This window comes from Mycteria americana, chromosome 3 (genome assembly GCF_035582795.1).
Source record: "Mycteria americana isolate JAX WOST 10 ecotype Jacksonville Zoo and Gardens chromosome 3, USCA_MyAme_1.0, whole genome shotgun sequence".
NCBI classification, from domain to species: Eukaryota; Metazoa; Chordata; class Aves; order Ciconiiformes; family Ciconiidae; genus Mycteria; species Mycteria americana.
The window spans coordinates 24,993,101-25,011,250 of record NC_134367.1 but is presented as its reverse complement, the minus strand read 5'-3'; the positions used below and the strand labels follow the sequence as shown (position 1 = coordinate 25,011,250).

The 18,150-nt window shown below is 36.2% G+C and overlaps 1 protein-coding gene across 1 annotated transcript in view; it reads left to right on the top strand.

Annotated features, from left to right (window-relative positions):
• CSMD1 (CUB and Sushi multiple domains 1) overlaps nucleotides 1-18,150 on the top strand; it is a 1,314,206-nt gene that overhangs the window by 1,076,752 nt on the left and 219,304 nt on the right. The window contains exons 27-30 of the mRNA XM_075498045.1: nucleotides 4,982-5,173; nucleotides 7,887-8,025; nucleotides 12,820-13,007; nucleotides 15,367-15,561. Of these exons, the coding sequence (XP_075354160.1) occupies nucleotides 4,982-5,173; nucleotides 7,887-8,025; nucleotides 12,820-13,007; nucleotides 15,367-15,561 (714 nt within the window). The remainder of the gene's footprint in view (nucleotides 1-4,981; nucleotides 5,174-7,886; nucleotides 8,026-12,819; nucleotides 13,008-15,366; nucleotides 15,562-18,150) is intronic.

Here is an 18,150-nt window from a genome sequence, read left to right as displayed (position 1 = left end):
CAAAAAAAGATCTAAAATGGGATTCTGGAATATTATTAAATTAAAAACAGAGAAGCTTAACACAGTGGCTGCCAACATATGGAGGTCTGAAATCTCCCTAGCAATCTGTGGTTTTTCCAGCTGCCCATTCCTCTGGCACCTACATTTAGTTCCATCTTTTGTATACACAGAAGCCTGTTCCACTCTGACCAGATGAGACAGTAGGAGATGGGAAATCTGTACAGAGATTTATGTTACTCCATAACACACTGAGTCTCATGTAGCTTACTGCATAGAACACATGCAAGAACTGAGAAGCAACAATTTAGTTCTCTTCCAGCTTAATGGAATTCAAATCCCCTCTCCTGGCTATGCCATTTTAGGCACCTAATGTTTCTCAGTCATTTCTAAAAAGTCTAACTGTGGAATTTGGTTTGAATTAGCATCCCTGGGTCTAAAATGTAGTTATTGCTTTCCCTGCTTTACAGCATATATGTTTTAATTGTGCTTGGCTTCAAGTTTCTGAATTCCTCAGGTTTTTTTGAAAATTGCATATGGCAATGTTACATCACAGCATGAACATGGCCTTTCTCATAAGTATGTAAGCTAGATATTAATTGCATGTCTACATATTAGTGTAGGGGCTGAGAAGAAAGGAGCCTGTTATAAAAGAAGAGAGATGACAGAAGAACTGGTGATTTTTAATGTCTGGATTACTTATCAATGTATATAACCTTAATACCCTTTAGATATTTGCACAATACCAAATGAAGCAGTAGTAGACTTGTAATTTTCATGCAGTTGCAGAACCTCTTGAGAATCTTGCTCATGGCTTGGATGGGCGTACTCTTTGCTGGGTAAAAAACTGGCTGGATGGCTGGGCCCAAGGAGTTGTGGTGAATGGAGTTAAATCCAGTTTGTGGCCGGTCACAAGTGGTGTTCCTCAGGGCTCAGTTTTGGGGCCAGTTCTGTTTCATATCTTTATCAATGATCTGGACAAACGGATCGAGTGCACCCTCAGTAAGTTTGCAGACAACACCAAGTTGGGTGAGAGTGTTGATCTGCTGGAGGGTAGGAAGGCTCTACAGAGGGATCTGGACAGGCTGGATTGATGGACTGAGGCCAATTGTATGAGGTTCAACAAGGCTAAGTGCAAGGTCCTGCACTTGGGTCACAACAACCCCATGCAACGCTACAGGCTTGGGGAAGAGTGGCTGGAAAGCTGCCTGGCGGAAAAGGACCTGGGGGTGTTGGTCGACAGCCGCCTGAATATGGGCCAGCCATGTGCCCAGGTGGCCAAGAAGGCCAACAGCATCCTGGCTTGTATCAGAAATAGTGTGGCCAGCAGGACTAGGGAAGTGATCGTGCCCCTGTACTCAGCACTGGTGAGACCGCACCTCGAATACTGTGTTCAGTTTTGGGCCCTTCACTACAATAAGGACATTGAGCTGCTGGAGCGTGTCCAAAGAAGAGCAATGAAGCTGGTGAAGGGTCTGGAGAACAAATCTTATGAGGAGCGGCTGAGGGAGCTGGTGTTGTTTAGCCTGGAGAAAATGAGGCTGAGGGGAGACCTTATTGCTCTCTACAACTACCTGAAAGGAGGTTGTAGCGAGGTGGGTGTTGGTCTCTTCTCCCAAGTAACAGACAATAGGACGAGAGGAAACAGCTGCAAGTTGCAACAGGGGAGGTTTAGATTGGATATTAGGAAAAATTTCTTCACTGAAAGGGTGGTCAAGCATTGGAACAGGCTGCCCAGGGAAGTGGTTGAGTCACCATCCCTGGAGATATTTAAAAGACATGTAGATGTGGTGCTTAGGGACATGTTTTGTGGTGGAATTGCAGTGTTGGTTAATGGTTAGACTTGATCATCTTAAAGGTCTTTTCCAAACTAAATGATTCCATGATTCTATGATTCTAAATAAAACAATCTGGAAAGGAGACAAGCTGAAAAGTTGACAGTCTGTCTAAATGTTCCTTTACTAGATGACACATCAGTGCTTAAATGTCTGGTGTTTTGTTTAATTAGGATCAACTGTATTTGGCATGATAAAAAGGTTGTTAGTTTCAAATACATAAAATAACTTCTGAGGCTGCAAGAACAAAAGTGTAAAGAACATTTTGGTGCTTATTAAACATCTGTCATTGTTTTAAAAGTTTAGAACTTTGTATATAACAAGTGGAGATTAAGAGTGAAATAAAAATTAAAAGGCATCAGTCCTTCGTACTTGGTGCATACTTGACACAGTCAAAATGGGAAAAATGTTTGCTGAGATATTATATTACATACCCTTTTAAGGACAAAATGAAGATATTCAGAGATTTGTTGAAAAAAATACAGTAATTAATGACAGAGATGGGCTTATGCTCATATACTTGAAAGAATTATGATTCTTTAACAGGTATGCACTATAGTGATTCATTTTTTAGAGCTGTTATTGTCTGTCAAATAAGAAATAACTTCTCTGAGGTCATGACCATGCTTTCCTTCCCCTGTGGCCACGTATACATTTAGTAAACTGCACTAATACAGGATGTCAGGTAAATTATCAGAGAGGTGCCTGGGGAGTGCTTACACAGTACTCATTAGTAGTGACAGCCATTACTTTAATTCTTGGATGATGCTTATAATTTCTGGTGGAAAAAAGTCCACCACTGTTAAAAAACTTGCCATGTCTTTTACTTCATTTAGATATGGTAACCTTCCCAAGGTATGAGACGTACTATTTAGGAATGGAAACAAGGTGAAAAAATTATGAATAATAAAATGTTAAACAAAGCTCCTGTGTTTGTAGTGTGTTAGTTATCATAAGCCATGAATTCTTATATAGGAATATTTTACAGTTTCTGTGATTTGTCTAAGTGATAACCTATTTGCTAGAACGTGCATAAAGCCATTTTATGAATTTAAAATATTTGTTTCTCATTTTGCTCATTCTTTTTTCAACCTTTCTATCTCCTTCAAATTTACAACACAGAAAAAAAAAGAGTTTTCCAGTTGTACAGCTTGGTAACTGTTTCAATTCTGCAAATGTTTAGTTGCTCCTGCTGTTTCTTGTAGTGGTATACTCTTTTGGTGTGGATGGAAGGAGTAGGTGCAGTTATTAATACAGAAAATGGATTACCTGTACATTATGTCACAAAGGTTGCATAGCGGTGGTGGTAGTGATGGAGCTCTTTTCTATTATGAAAGCCTTTGGGTTGTACCTTTTGAAATGAGCTAACACAATCATTTTAATGAAATATTAATATTTCCTGGGATTGAAACAGAAAAAATGAGAAAACCCCACAACCACCCAAAAAGAAAAGAGCAGGGAGGATGTACTGTTATCACTAACACACATCATTTATAGGAGGTATGGAAGAGGCTGTGCCCCTCTATTTAAAACAACAGAAAGTGATTCTCAAACATAAAGAAATAATATTTTATGTTCTTAGTGTGGAATTTGTAACACTATCCTAAAACCCAAGTACTAGAAGTGCTACATGCTGCTCAAAATACAGAGAGACAGTCTCTGCTTTCCCAGAGACTGTTGGAGAACGGCACAGCCAAATATGATAAGTAACAGTAACATAGCTCATCAGCCAACAAAGTGGTAAAAAACAGTTTTAACAGTGGCATATATGCTTTTAATAAATTACATCAGTTTTCATCTGAGTGTTCCTCATTGGTCTGATCATGTCTTACAGACATCAAAGCAAAATTACACCTTGAAAAGACGTCAGCTGTAGAGTTGAGATGATTATGAATCAGTTTAAGAATGAATCAGTTGTCTGATGCGTGAGCACACAAGAAAGTAGACATAATTCATATTAGAAAAAAAGACAATAATTTAATATTGATGTTTCACATTTTTCAAGGATTATCCCTTGCAATACAGGAGATGAGCGGAAGAGTGTAGTGTAGCAGTTTTTTTAAAAAGTCTTTGGTATGGATTCAAGAAGTTTAAACTTGGTTGAATGAAGATGATGGAAGTGGTAGAGGGACTTACTTGTAGATACACACCAATATCATTAATGGTGATTGTGACACTAAGTTTGTGACTTCTTATTTTGACTTTTGCTCACAATTGTGGTAAATTCTTTGGAAAGGACATGTTTGGGTGGAGCAGCCTGGAGTGGTAGGAAACAGTGCAATTCAGTGATTTAGGTACAGTAGCCTCCAGAGGTGGGACCTTCTTTCCTTGGGAAGACTGCAATGTTTAGTGCAACTCAGGATGTTGAATACCTGAAGCCAGTAGAAGAGACCTGGCATCTTCCACAAATCCATAGTGGATGTAGATTTGTGTATCCACTTTCTGGATGATTACTTGCTTTAAGTCATACCATACTGATTGTTCTGCTCAGTTTAACATTGCTTTTTTAATTAATTTATATTTTTACAAAGCAAAATCCATATCCAAACTCAGGAGACTGAACATAGGTGAGATATTTTACTTAGGTTCAGTTTGAGCGTACTCTGAGAAAGTTGTTGCTTGCCCCTGAAATGGGAACTTCAGGGCTACATAAAACCTATTTCATTCAGCCAGCTGGGTAAACATAGCATTTGCATGCTGCAGGATATTAAGACTATAAAATAATGTTATTTATATTATGTTACTTACCCTATTGTGCAAAAGGCATCAAAGTGCATAAAGAATTTTTTTTGATAACCAGAACATTAAAATGAGAAAAGGCATTACTAGCTCTTTTGATGCATTAAATGGACCAAAAAAAAAAAAAAAAAAAAGAAAAGAAAAGGAAAAAAGAAAGAAAGAAAAGCTTGTGTTTGTTTCCTCTCAGGCCATATTCTATACTAAGGAAACTGGCAGGAAACCAACATAATCATGACGTTTCTCAGTGGGCAGATTCTCATAAAAATAAAGAAACAAAATGCCTTCCTATATTAACCGATGAGTAAATAATATTGCCTCTAGTTGGAATGCTCTTGTAAAAATATTGTGCTTTTAAATATGGATGTTTACTATCCACACCTTAAAGCTTTTATTTCATCATTCCCTTACAGCTTCTATTGCATCAACCTGTAACGATCCTGGGACACCACAGAATGGCACTAGGTATGGAGACAGCAGAGAGCCTGGAGACACTACCACCTTTCAATGTGACCCTGGCTATCAGCTTCAGGGACAGGCTAAAATTACATGTGTGCAACTGAATAACCGATTCTTCTGGCAACCTGATCCTCCTACATGCATAGGTAATAAGGTGAAATGTTAGTTTCTGTTTGAGATTAATACAGATCGGTTTTCTTGTTCAACTAGTGGGCATATGATGCTCATGCTGGAGTGATGCTCTTTTCAGAACACAGTTATTCTGTACTTATCGTTACTGACAGCCATATTTTCAAGATTAACACTATTTTTGCATGTAATTTTCTCACTCTATTCTATTCTTTGAACTTCATACAAGTTTAAAATGGACAAAGTCTAATAGAAATAATTAAATGGAAGAGGTGATTTGGATAAAAAAAAATTCTCGTTGAAATGGTCTCGTTAGAATGGTCTTCTATGTAATAATTTAGTTACGTAAACTGCGGTTCATTATTTATTCTGAACATTTTCTGAATTCTCTTATAGATTAAATACCCATCCTATGCAATCCTTAGGAAGCAAAAGATATTTTTTCAGAAGCAGGATGCTTTCTGGGAAAGGTAGATGCAGAGAAGAGGGTCCAAGTGACAATGCTGTTGAAAGAAATGAGATATATTTCCATAACATCAGGAGAGGGTGGGAGATCTCCTTTGTTTGAAACAAGTTTTGATTCTTGGTTCCATAGTCCTATATGGCATAAAGGTTTTTCTGAGGTTCTGGTCCATAGACTAATAATTACAGGCTTAGAAGTCTTGCTGAAATGTATTTTAAGGTCATCAGTGTAGCCCTTCTATGATTAATCAACATCTGTGAAAAATTATCTGAGGTATAGTAATTTTTTAAATCTTTATGATTTTGTTACGTATTGATTTATAATTAAATTAAGACTTACTTTAATGATCCCAAACCCCAGATACAATATGTTTTAATAGCACTGGAATAAGCATAATTCTTTTTCTTTCTACAAGCCATTTTGGAGAGGCTCTTTCCAAAAATCCCCAAACAACTGCAGTCCCTGTGTTTCTCTGAAGTGTTTACAGATATCTCAAAAATACTGAGTAGGATTCAGAATAATGCAGGATGGTGTCTCTAACTCCATATCATCTAGCAGAACTGGAGCAGCATATAATCTGAACATTGTCTTCTGGATATTTTGTGTGCAATGTATAAACAACAGTATGAAAATGCTTACTAAACATACTGGGATTATTCACAAATTAAAAATATTTAAATAAAAATAAAAAAAAAAAGACATCTGGTACCTAAAGGTCTAGAAGATCATACTCTTTCTGTAAATACCAATTATAATCACTCCGTATTTCTTTACAGTCTAGTAAAAAAAGAAAAAAAGCACAAAAGAAAGAAGGAAAGAGAGAGTGCCTTTGGGCAAAAAGTATATACATATTGTTATTCTTCTATATATTCAAGGTGACTTTGAAGGGGAAAGCAGATTAAAGTAATCTTTACTGTAGACATGACAATATTAGAAAATTTAAGGGTTCTTTAAAGCCATTATATGTGATTTTTAAAATTACCATAAAGTCCTTATTTCAGTATGCTGACTTATAAATGAAAAATTATTTACATTTAATAACTCTGCTAGTCAGTATCTGAATATTGTGTGACTTCCATTCCTGATTGTTTAATGTTTTCTGCTCTATTTGTACTTTATAACTTTGATCATGGTTATTTCAGGCTGAATCATCAGCACACATGAGGAACATGTGAAACATTTCCTGCAACCGTTATTTATGAATAAAATCAAAAAGATATAAAAATTAAAGAAAGAAAAACACAAAAAACCACACCTTGGATAAAAAAAAATGACAAAAATACCAAAACTACAGACACAAAAACCCGCAGATACATAAATATACTGAATGTTTAAATAAATAAACAAATAAATAAATAATGGAGGGGGGGGGGGAATTTACTTTGTTTTCATAAATACCACAAGGGGACTGTTTTCATTAATGTTTTCATTTGGGTTAGGAGCATGGTTTCCAAGTAAATTTTCTTGCTCACGCTTTAGTTCATGATTTTGAATTTTCTTGGAGATTTTGAATGAAACTAAACTGCAAGATGTGTTCTATGAGTGCGTCTGATGTACTCCAACCACTAGTGAGCATTCAGTCCATTGGACCAGACTAGAAATGGCTAGAAATGGCCTGAAAAAATCCTTCTTTAGAATGTTTAATGCAGATTCCAAATCCTAAGTACCAACTGTTTTGCACTACAGATGCATTCCTGTCAGTCTGCACAACTTGGTAATGTAGATGCAGCCCGTGTTGACTCCTATGTAATTACCATCTTTGGAAGTTGAATTCTTATCTGTTTAAAAGTAATGTTCAACTTATGGTAACTAAATGAATATATTTGATTTCCAATTTGGGTAATACCTTTACTGAGTGAATCAAACTGGTTTGTGTTACATCTACGGTCAAAAGAAACTGCATCCTGAATCCTGCTGTTGAGTTTTCCCAGTTCTTAAAGTACTTCCAGTACATAAGAAATACGTCGACTTGATACAGATGGGATTAAGTAACAGCAAGAATATATAGGACTTCCTATTTAACTTAATGTTTTTATTCCTTTAGAAACAGCTTTTCTTGTGCTTCTTTTGAATATGAAGAGAGCTCACTTTTTTTAAGGAAAATACAAAAATGTTTGCTAGCTGGAAGTGGGAAAGCTTTGTGGTTTTTTTTTTAATTATTATTATTTTGGTAAGTGTATAAGTTAATTTACTCATATTTAACAGCTAATATATGCTTGTTAAATTAACCTGTTACCATATTCCTATCTCTTTTTACATTGTGACAGCTGCATGTGGAGGAAACCTGACAGGCCCAGCAGGAGTTATTTTATCACCTAACTATCCACAGCCTTATCCTCCTGGGAAAGAATGTGACTGGAGAATAAAAGTAAACCCTGACTTTGTCATTGCCTTGATATTCAAAAGGTACCGTTTCTAGATGAATGCCTCTGTTTAACAGGATTTTAAATGTCACATCTAAAAATGGCATCATTTATCACTTCTTAAAGCTTCTAATTATATTCTCTGGCTAAGTCCTGGAGCATACATCTAATATGTGCTATATCATTGCTTCTAAAGAACATAAAAGAAAATAGTATAGCTATATGGCACTTTTGATATCGAATATATTCCTGAACAACAAAACTTTCTGTGACCTATGAAATAAAAATCTTTGAAAAGCAATGTCAATTTTGTAGAAATGCTTGATTTATGATGTTGTACCTTATAGTAGAGACTTGAACTGTAGTGGAAACTCTGTCTGTAACTCAGTTCTTAAAGGTTTTTACAAATACAGGCTAAATACACCTTCCTTGGAGTGCATAGATTGGAAAAAAAATTGGTCTACATAATCAAGAGATAAAATACCTCTGGATAATATTGTCTCGTAATTTAAAAAAAAAATTTTTTTACTCAGTGTTCCATCATCAACCATCACTTGTTGCATAGATCATCATTTGTTGCATCCATCATTTGTTGCATAGATTTTTAACACAAATTGAAGTTCAGGGATATAGTCATATTCATGTGTTCAATTTCTCATTTCTATTTGAATCAGGCCTATATAATCGTCTTGCCTGCTATAGCTATGGATGCAAATGCAAATTCTTTTCTTTCTTGATACTCTATCCTAGGCGTGATTTTTAAACTAAGAATGGTAACATTGCTGTTGACTTCAGTGGGATGGTGATCAATTCTGATTATTTTAGGAAGAGATGATGGCATATTCAGAATTTTGTTGTGTAATAGTCACACTTTTTTTTTTGAAAAATCCCACCAAAACAAAAAAAAAAGTTTATTTCATTGACTGACTGCAATGTGTTTTCTTATAAAATATTGATACACAAGAAATTAAAGAATCAAAGCCTAAGGTACTTGAAATTATATAATCAAGAATACGATAATTCTGTTCTTCAGGTGTTTGATCAAATAGCATTAAGGGATGACAATAGTTCTCCACTAATTACACTCTTGAAAATGTCACATGATAGGTATGGTAAGCAGCATATTTCTGTGAACTGCCTAAATAATCAGCTCAAATGCTCCATTTCAAGTAAGATGAAAGAAACTTATAGTTACTCAATATTCAGGTTTGTTTGTGAATTCTATTTTAAGGAATACAAGTATGAGCAATGTAACGGAATTTTCAGTTTATGCTATACTTCCAGTACATTTTATAAATAATTGCAGTCCAATAATACACACTGGACTGCCTGAGTCTTTCCTAAATTTGATATCCTGTGCTAGAAATTCTTAAATTCTCCAGACAGAAATCTTCCTTAGAATCTGAAATAAAAGGTTATGCCATAGCTTCCCAGGTTTTTGACACTACCTTTTACAAAATTATCTGATGTTGGAAAATAATCTTGGAAACTCATTCACCTTCTGACTGATGGTGATATAGGGCCTTTCAAGGTGTAGACTGTGGGGTTATTAATCTTGTAAATATTTTTTGAAAACTACAATAAAAAAGGAAAGGTGGGATACAAATGAAGAAGTAAGGGAAAACCAACACTATTATCTGTACACATATGGTTGTCAAACAGACAAAATGGAAAACATTGACTACTTTTCTTTTTTAATAGATACTGTATGTTTAGTATAAATGGACCATAAGAGTAATATGTATTCATATTTAATGAAAAAGTGTGCAAATACATGCTGGTAACTTTGTAATACAGAAGTAAATAGAGATATTTTTACAAATATATTTAATGTTAGAACACAAATAACTTAATGCGCTATCACAAACCCTCTCTGATTTATACAAAATGTCAGTGCTGAAATAATTCCATCTCTGCAATCCTTTCAATAACTTCCTCAATTTTTAGAATAGAATAGAATAGAATAGAATAGAATAATAGCATAGCATATTTCAGTTGGAAGGGACCTAGAACAATCATCTAGTCCAACTGCCTGACTGATTCAGGGCTGAGCAAAAGTTAAAGCATGTTATTGAGGGTATTGTCCAAATGCCTCTTAAACAGTGATGGGCTTGAGCCATCGACCACCTCTCTAGGAAGCCTGTTCCAGTGTTTGGCCACCCTCTCAGTAAAGAAATGCTTCCTAATGTCCAGTCTAAACCTCCCCTGGCACAGCTTTGAACCATTCCCACACGTCCTATCACTGGATACCAGGGAGAAGAGATCAGCACCTCCCTCTCCACTTCCCCTCCTCAGGAAGCTGTAGAGAGCAATGAAGTCGCCTCTCAGCCTCCTTTTCTCCAAACTAGACAAACCTCATGTCCTCAGCTGCTCCTCACAGGACATGCCTTCCAGCCCTTCCACCAGCTTTGTTGCCCTCCTCTGGATGCATTCAAGGACCTTCACATCCTTCTTAATTTGTGAGGCCCAGAGCTGCACACAGTACTCAAGGTGAGGCCGCACCAACGCTGAATACAGCGGGATAATCACCTCTTTTGACCGGCTGGTTATGCTGTATCTGATGCACCCCAGGATGCGGTTTGCCCTCTTGGCTGCCAGGGCACACTGCTGACTCATATTGAGCCTGCTGGCGACCAGCTCCCCCAGATCCCTTTCTGCAGGGCTGCTCTCCAGCTACTCCTCTCCCAGTTTATACTTGTGCCCAGCATTACTCCGTCCCAGGTGCAGAATCCGGCATTTGGACTTGTTAAATTTCATCCCATTAATCATAGCCCAATGCTCCAATCTATCTAGATCCCTCTGCAAGGCCTCTTGTCCCTCAAGAGAGTCAACAGCACCTCCCTGTTTGGTATCATCAGCAAACTTGCTAATGGTGCATTCAACTCCTGCCTCCAGATCGTTGATAAATATATTGAACAGAACTGGCCCTAGAATTGAACCCTGAGGAATACTGCTGGTGACCAGCCGCCAGCCAGATGTAGCCCCATTCACTACAACCCTTTGAGCTCCGCCCTTCAGCCAGTTCTTCACCGAGTGCACCATGAACCCGCTCATCCCACAGCTGGCCAACTTGTCCAGAAGGATGCTGTGAGGGACAGTATCAAAAGCCTTACTAAAATCCAGAAAAACTACATCCACTGCCTTCCCTTCATCCACTATGTGGGTGACTTTATCATAGAAGGATATCAAATTAGTTAAACAGGATTTTCCCTTTGTGAACCCATGTTGACTGTGCCTGATGATTGCATTATTCTTTAAATGCCTTTCAATAGTACCCAGTCTAATCTTCTCCATAATATTTCCAGGATCTGAGGTTGGACTAATAGGTCTGTAGTTCCGTGGGTCTTCCCTCACGCCCTTTTTGTAGATTGGCGTAACATTGGCTAGCTTCCAGTCAGCAGGGACCTCCTCAGACTCCCAAGACCTTTGGTAGATGATTGAGAGGGGTAATGTTTCTTTGACAGCTGCAAAATCTACTTTCTTAACATAACATTTTCTGTTCATTTCATGTAAAATTTTCCATTGTTAGACAGTATGCTACAGCTAAGACCTGTACTATTCTCAAGGAACTGGCTTTGAGAATACAGCAGTGTCTGCACAGGTTGAGAATGTGGGCTGAGAATAGAGAGATGCAATATATTTTGTCATATGTGTGTTGGCTACATAAAGATTGAAAACCATTGCCCTGTACTATTTGCTTTTCCTTGTTTTTGTTCTGTAGACTGCTATTTCTGTGAACTCTTCTAACTCTAAACTAAAAGTTCTCTGTCTTAGTGAAAGTTTCAAAACATTTTTCTGCTTCTCTTACCTCTTGAAAATAGGGCATAAAATATTATACATTATATGAAGCCATTTCCATTTGACATTACTTAGGAAAGATTTTTCTGCTGGTTACTTAGCTAAAGATATTGTTCTTTTTTGTCTTATGTGATTTGGAAAAGTGTGTGTCTAACAGTACTAACTAATGTAACAGAAAGAAAAACAGCTGACCACTTGCAAAAAAGCCAAATATTTATTTTGTTTTACAAAGGTAATTAGAAAGAAAAAAGTCCCCTCACTTGACTGAGTCCTTGCCTGCTTTTTTTAATGTACTTTTACTTTTCTTATTTTTTTTCAGTGTTCCTAGTATATAATTTTATCTAGTTCTGTATAAATTTCTCATATAAATGCCCATGTTTTTATCTTTATGTTGTCTCAGAACTCATCTCAATTAAATTCCTCTGAAAGACATTCTATTCATATATCTTCACAATTGCTTTGTATAAACATATAAATGTCATCAAATATGGCATAGCATAGATGGTTTAGTGAGAATAATAATTCACTTTAATTGATCGTAATTCTCTGATATAATTTGGGTATGAACAAAAGCAAGTTCCAGGATAGTGGTCTGTCCATTTGAAAGTATCTTGTTTCTAAAGTGGTGAATTTATGTTTGTAATGGGTGGATTTAATATCATCCAGTTTAGCCAGCTAAAAGCTGGACCTTTAATTTAAGCTAGTTGTCTGGATCATTCCCATGGTCACTGGTAAGAGGCAGCCATCTTGTTAAGGTGTTTAAGGTAGATGGTAAGATATGCTTCTTTTTCATTGACTGTAGACAGAGCCTGCATGATGGCCTGATAGTAGATCTTTCAGAAAGCCGAAGGTGTTCAAATCAATGGTAAAGAGAACTCAATTGAAAGCTAGTAAATTTTCACTGTGAATCATATTTGAAAAGATTTTTATTTCTGGAGAAGAAAATGTGTTAGGCAGAAGATTGGCAGCCACAGTCACAGTAGTGTTTAACTCATGAAAAAGAAATGAAGACTTAATTCTCCTTTTCCTTTATTTTCAGTTTCAGTATGGAACCCAGTTATGATTTTCTACATATTTATGAAGGGGAAGATTCCAACAGTCCTCTAATTGGCAGTTTTCAAGGCTCACAGGCTCCTGAAAGAATAGAGAGCAGTGGTAACAGTCTGTTTCTGGCTTTTCGCAGTGATGCCTCTGTTGGAATGTCAGGATTTGCCATTGACTATAAAGGTACTGTTCTCACCATAATCTATGGAAACATAAAGGGAAAGAAATGTTATTTAGTATTTATCGAGACTCAAATCTGTTTACTTCTAGATGTACTCATACTGAACTGCCAAATACCTCTTTGCGTCGATGTAGGTTTTAAAAACTACTTTCTGTAAAAGTGTGTGGAGGAACACAGAAATCCTCTTTCATGAAATTTCTTTCACATTACTTATGCACATTTTCATCTTCCAGAAAAAAAAAAATAGATATAGAAGATGCACATCAAAAGTAGCATTTGGAAAAGAGTTGTAGAATAATGGAATTGTCTTACCCAATCAGAATACATTGCTGCTGCTTCCGTGCTGATACATACCAATACATTTCCCTTTCCACTTTGTTGTTGAATCTACATATACCTTTTTGAATAACTGCTGCAGGACAATATTTGCATTTGGGGGTACCTATTACCAGCCAGAGAATGGGTTACACTGACTGTTTATTAAAGACACACACTCACTTTAAGTGCTGGTTTCTTTTCTGGTCACAGATGATGTCTCTGGCTTGATTGTAATCTCTGCTGAGATTTATCAAGCTGTTTTTCATCAACAGAGATGCTGCCTCAGCTTCTTATTCTTGACAATGGAAGCAAACCACATTAATGTACCTGTCAAAAATGAAGGAACAAAAATACCTAAAGAACATAGAAAAAACATACCAATGAAAGAGAGGGAGGTTAGAAAGAACTATTAAATAATTTTCTAATTTAGTCTTCATCTTTCATCCAGCATCATGCATTATTCTCCATGTTGGCAAGTCTTTTCTTCCCAAAGTAATTGTCATATTGCCATAGATGAAATCTTAGTCTGTTTGTTCTTACCTAAACTTGAAACAAAATATAAAAATAAAATGGGAAAACAATTTGTTCCAGGAAGTCTTGTTGGCCTACAAGGAAAGAAGATGACAAGTTGAGCAGAAGGAGATAAACAGATAAAGATGCCCATTGAAAATGTGCATACACATTTTCACTGTGTATGCATTTTCTGTTCTCAGCATAGTCTGATATGTGTGCCTCTATGCAGCTGGAAGTTAAATGAAATAATAAGGAAATAAAAATATAACATATAAGAGCAGAACAGTATATTTTGAAAAGTTATTATAGTCAATGGACAGTACATCTGTGCCTAATAATTCAATATTTTTATTAAGGACATTATTTAATATTTTATATAAGATTTATTACTTTACATTTCTGATTATGGGCATCCAATTTTGCTTTCTGATAATATTCCTTGAGTATTTCATTAAAATGTGTGCTTTATCAACATTTAGTAAGGGAAGGAGGCATGCTATAAACTTTGACTACGAATTTGACTCTGGAATTTTTTAATAAAAAATCTTTGTCTCCTATAATGAACTTTATTTATATTAGGTGTGTCCTTCCCTCCTAAAGAGTTCACATATTTAGCAAAATATTGTTTATAGAAGTAATATTACACAATATTTTCATAGATTTTAAAGGGACTGAGTTGTGTTTAAGCCTTTTGTAGGAAAAAGCATTGCATAGTTATCAACAGTATAGTAATACTAATATTTTGTCTTCATATTTTTAGTTATAAAGAATGTTCTGTGCCTAAATCCTTCCTATTTGAAGATCATCTCAATCATATTCTTGAAACAGAGTAATTTCTAATATGAATTATCTCTCCCATCCCTTTTCTTTGTATTTTAACTTGCCAAAGATGATGAATGAAATCCTAGTCTTTTTAAAATCAATGTTGACTTAAAGATTTAAGACTTAAAGATTTAAATCAACGTGAGTTGACTTAAAGATTTTGTACCTATTAGCTCATGCCAGAAAATAACTGTTGTGCTTATTTTGTCAACCATCAAGCTCTAGTTATTATTATTAGATCTAGTTATTATGTTAGATCTCCTTAAATGTGAAGCATAGAGGAACAATACATTTTTAATGTTTAAATTATTCCATAGTATGGCAGCTTTCTAACCAGAAGTTATTGAGTACTGAGCATGATACTTGGTTAAAAAACATAATAGTGCTAAGTGGTGAGTTCTAGAAATGGTAGTTTTTCTTCTACACTACTAAAATTCATTGGAGTCATTCAGCTTTTGGAGAGTTCTGCTAACAAAAGGTAGGAAGAAAATGCTATTGGTTAGATCTTCTGAGTATAATTTTCTTGGCCAGATAACCAATCTAATGCAAACATGCATGATCTTGTAGTAAGAATACAGAAACAAGAAAAATATTTTAATAAGCTGTTGAAAAATATAAACTGACTGGAAAAGAACACTGATAATTGTTCAGGGTTTGGGTTTTTTTAATTGAAAGTGTATATAGATTTACTTTAATTCATTTTAACAGAAAAGCCACGGGAAGCTTGTTTTGATCCTGGAAACATCATGAATGGGACAAGAATTGGAACAGACTTTAAGCTTGGTTCAACTATTACTTACCAGTGTGATTCTGGATATAAGATTATCGATCCTTCAACTATAACATGTGTAATTGGTGCAGATGGAAAGCCAGCATGGAACAGAGCGTTGCCATCTTGTAATGGTATGTACCATTTTCTTACCATTTCCCTTGTCCCCCCAGTGAATTCAGAGGTTCTCAGTGCCTTAGGTTATTTATGCTATTTCTATGCATATAGCTTGTATTAAAAAAAATCTGAAGTTAAAAAATAAAAATTATAATTATATGAGTTTGGGACTATAGCTTAGTCATTAATGTATTGTTTTAACTATTTGAAAATATATTTAATATATTTCAATTCTGAAATCAACATGTATTGTTATGTTCATAATAATGATTACAATGTAGTATGTAAGTTTCCATGGCTTCCCCTTTACATCAATTTTAGTGCAAGGCTTTGCGATCTATATGAAAATCCATATAAAATAGACTAAATAGTAATTATGAAGTATTACTGGCCTATCCATTGTTTCTTTTTATTCTCTTTGTATTGTCTGTTGCCAGTTTATTGTTAGACTGCAAGTAGGGGCAGTCTTTTCAACAAAATGGAGCTTCAATATATGACTGATTTATCATAATAGGGATTATCTGTGCTCCCACATAGTCTCAAGATGTGTTATTTTTAGGTATTACCTTCCTAGTGATAGAAATTTAGAACTGCCTTTTAAAAGGATGTAGCAACTTAGACTATGCATATACTATTTGAATTGCGCTCAGAGCAAGGACTGGGGACTGGAAATAGGTTAAGTTGTTAGACTTAAGTTGTTAGACTATTTCCAGGCATGATTTTGGTCCAGACCTTACAGCACTATTTAAAATTTCATAGTCACAGTGCAGGAGTAAGCATGGGACAGAGGCTGTTCCCAGTAGGCCACCTGCATATGTTTCTGAAAGTGAGACTAGTAGTACTAGGACTAATACTATTACAGGTGTTTGTTGTGGCCCATCATGCTGTTTGGTCTCAAGGCCAAAGAACAGGCTCTTGTAGTGTTTAGTGTCCAGTGTAGCCATAGCCGATGTCTATGTCTATAGTCCTAAAGAAAAAAGGCATGGGAAGCTGATGCAGTGGGTTGCTGATTATCCATAGTGCTTAACTGCTACTTCTCTCCATGACTTCAGCTATGAAAACACCACTCTACTAGACTTAGTACAAGTCTCACATTATTTCAGGCACTTTGGACTGTAATCCCTGCCCCGATGCACACACACAAACAGACAAAATAAGAATCATAGAATCATTTAGGTTGGAAAAGACCTTAAAATCATCAAGTCCAACCATTAACCTAAGATTACCAAGTCCACCACTAAACCGTGTCCCTAAGCACCACATCTACATGTCTTTTAAATATCTCCAGGGATGGTGACTCAACCACTTCCCTGGGCAGCCTGTTCCAATGCTTGACAACCCTTTTGGTGAAGAAATATTTCCTAATATCCAGTCTAAACCTCCCCTGTTGCAACTTGCAGCCGTTTCCTCTCGTCCTATTGTCTGTTACCAGGGAGAAGAGACTGTCCCTCACCTCTCTACAACCTCCTTTCAGGTAGTTGTAGAGAGCGATAAGGTCTCCCCTCAGCCTCCTTTTCTCCAGGCTAAACAACCCCAGTTCCCTCAGCCGCTCCTCATAAGATTTGTTCTCCAGACCCTTCACCAGCTTCATTGCTCTTCTTTGGACACGCTCCAGCACCTCAATGTCTTTCTTGTAGTGAGGGGCCCAAAACTGAACACAGTATTCCAGGTTCAGTCTCACCAGTGCACATATATGCCTATACATACACACACAGAGACAAACACACACGTTTGGGTTTTTTTATGTATATGTATATATATACACACACATACACATGCACACATACATATGCACACATATGCATATCTCATTTAAACTCATCTTTTCAGTGGTGGGCAGAATATTGACAGAATTATGGATTATGCCAATTTAAGGAAAGGCATGGAGATTGTAGAACCATTCTGTAAAGAAAACCAGTAATTTACCAATGAAACAAAGAACCCGGAATAATGCAAAAGTATGCAACATTTATTTTCAAGCCTTTCAGATTAGAGCAACAGGTCAATAGCTGCATGCTAAACAGATTTACCCATAAAAAATGAAATTACTGTAGACAAGTTTTTATTATTTATAATGTTATTTTTATATACCTATCATTATTGCATATACTTATTTTTGTACACAGCTATTATTATTATTGGTTTTGTTGTTTTGTTGTTGTCATTGTTATTATTATTATTATTATTAATTTGAATCACAGGGTATTAAAGTATCAGTTTGTGTAGATTTTAATTTAATACCTGCAAGTGTGGCCCTGAGAGCACAGACAGGTCTTAATTGCCCTGACCAGCTTCAGCTGGGATCTCTACTTACAACCCCTGCCCAAAGGCCCAGGAGATCTATTTAAACTCAGCCCTGGGCCTTCACTTTCTCCCTGACTTATGTTATATGTACTTGTTTAAAGTTCTGTTTCTGACCCGGCCTACTGGATTGTCCTCAAACCTACACTGTAATTAGCTTATCTCCTGAATGGACCCCTGTACATATCATCACTGAAGTTGGAAGGGACCTCTGGAGATCACCTACTCCAACATCCTTGCTCGAGCAGGGTCACCTAGAACACATTTCCCGCAACTGTGTCCAGTTGGGTTTTGAATATCTCCAT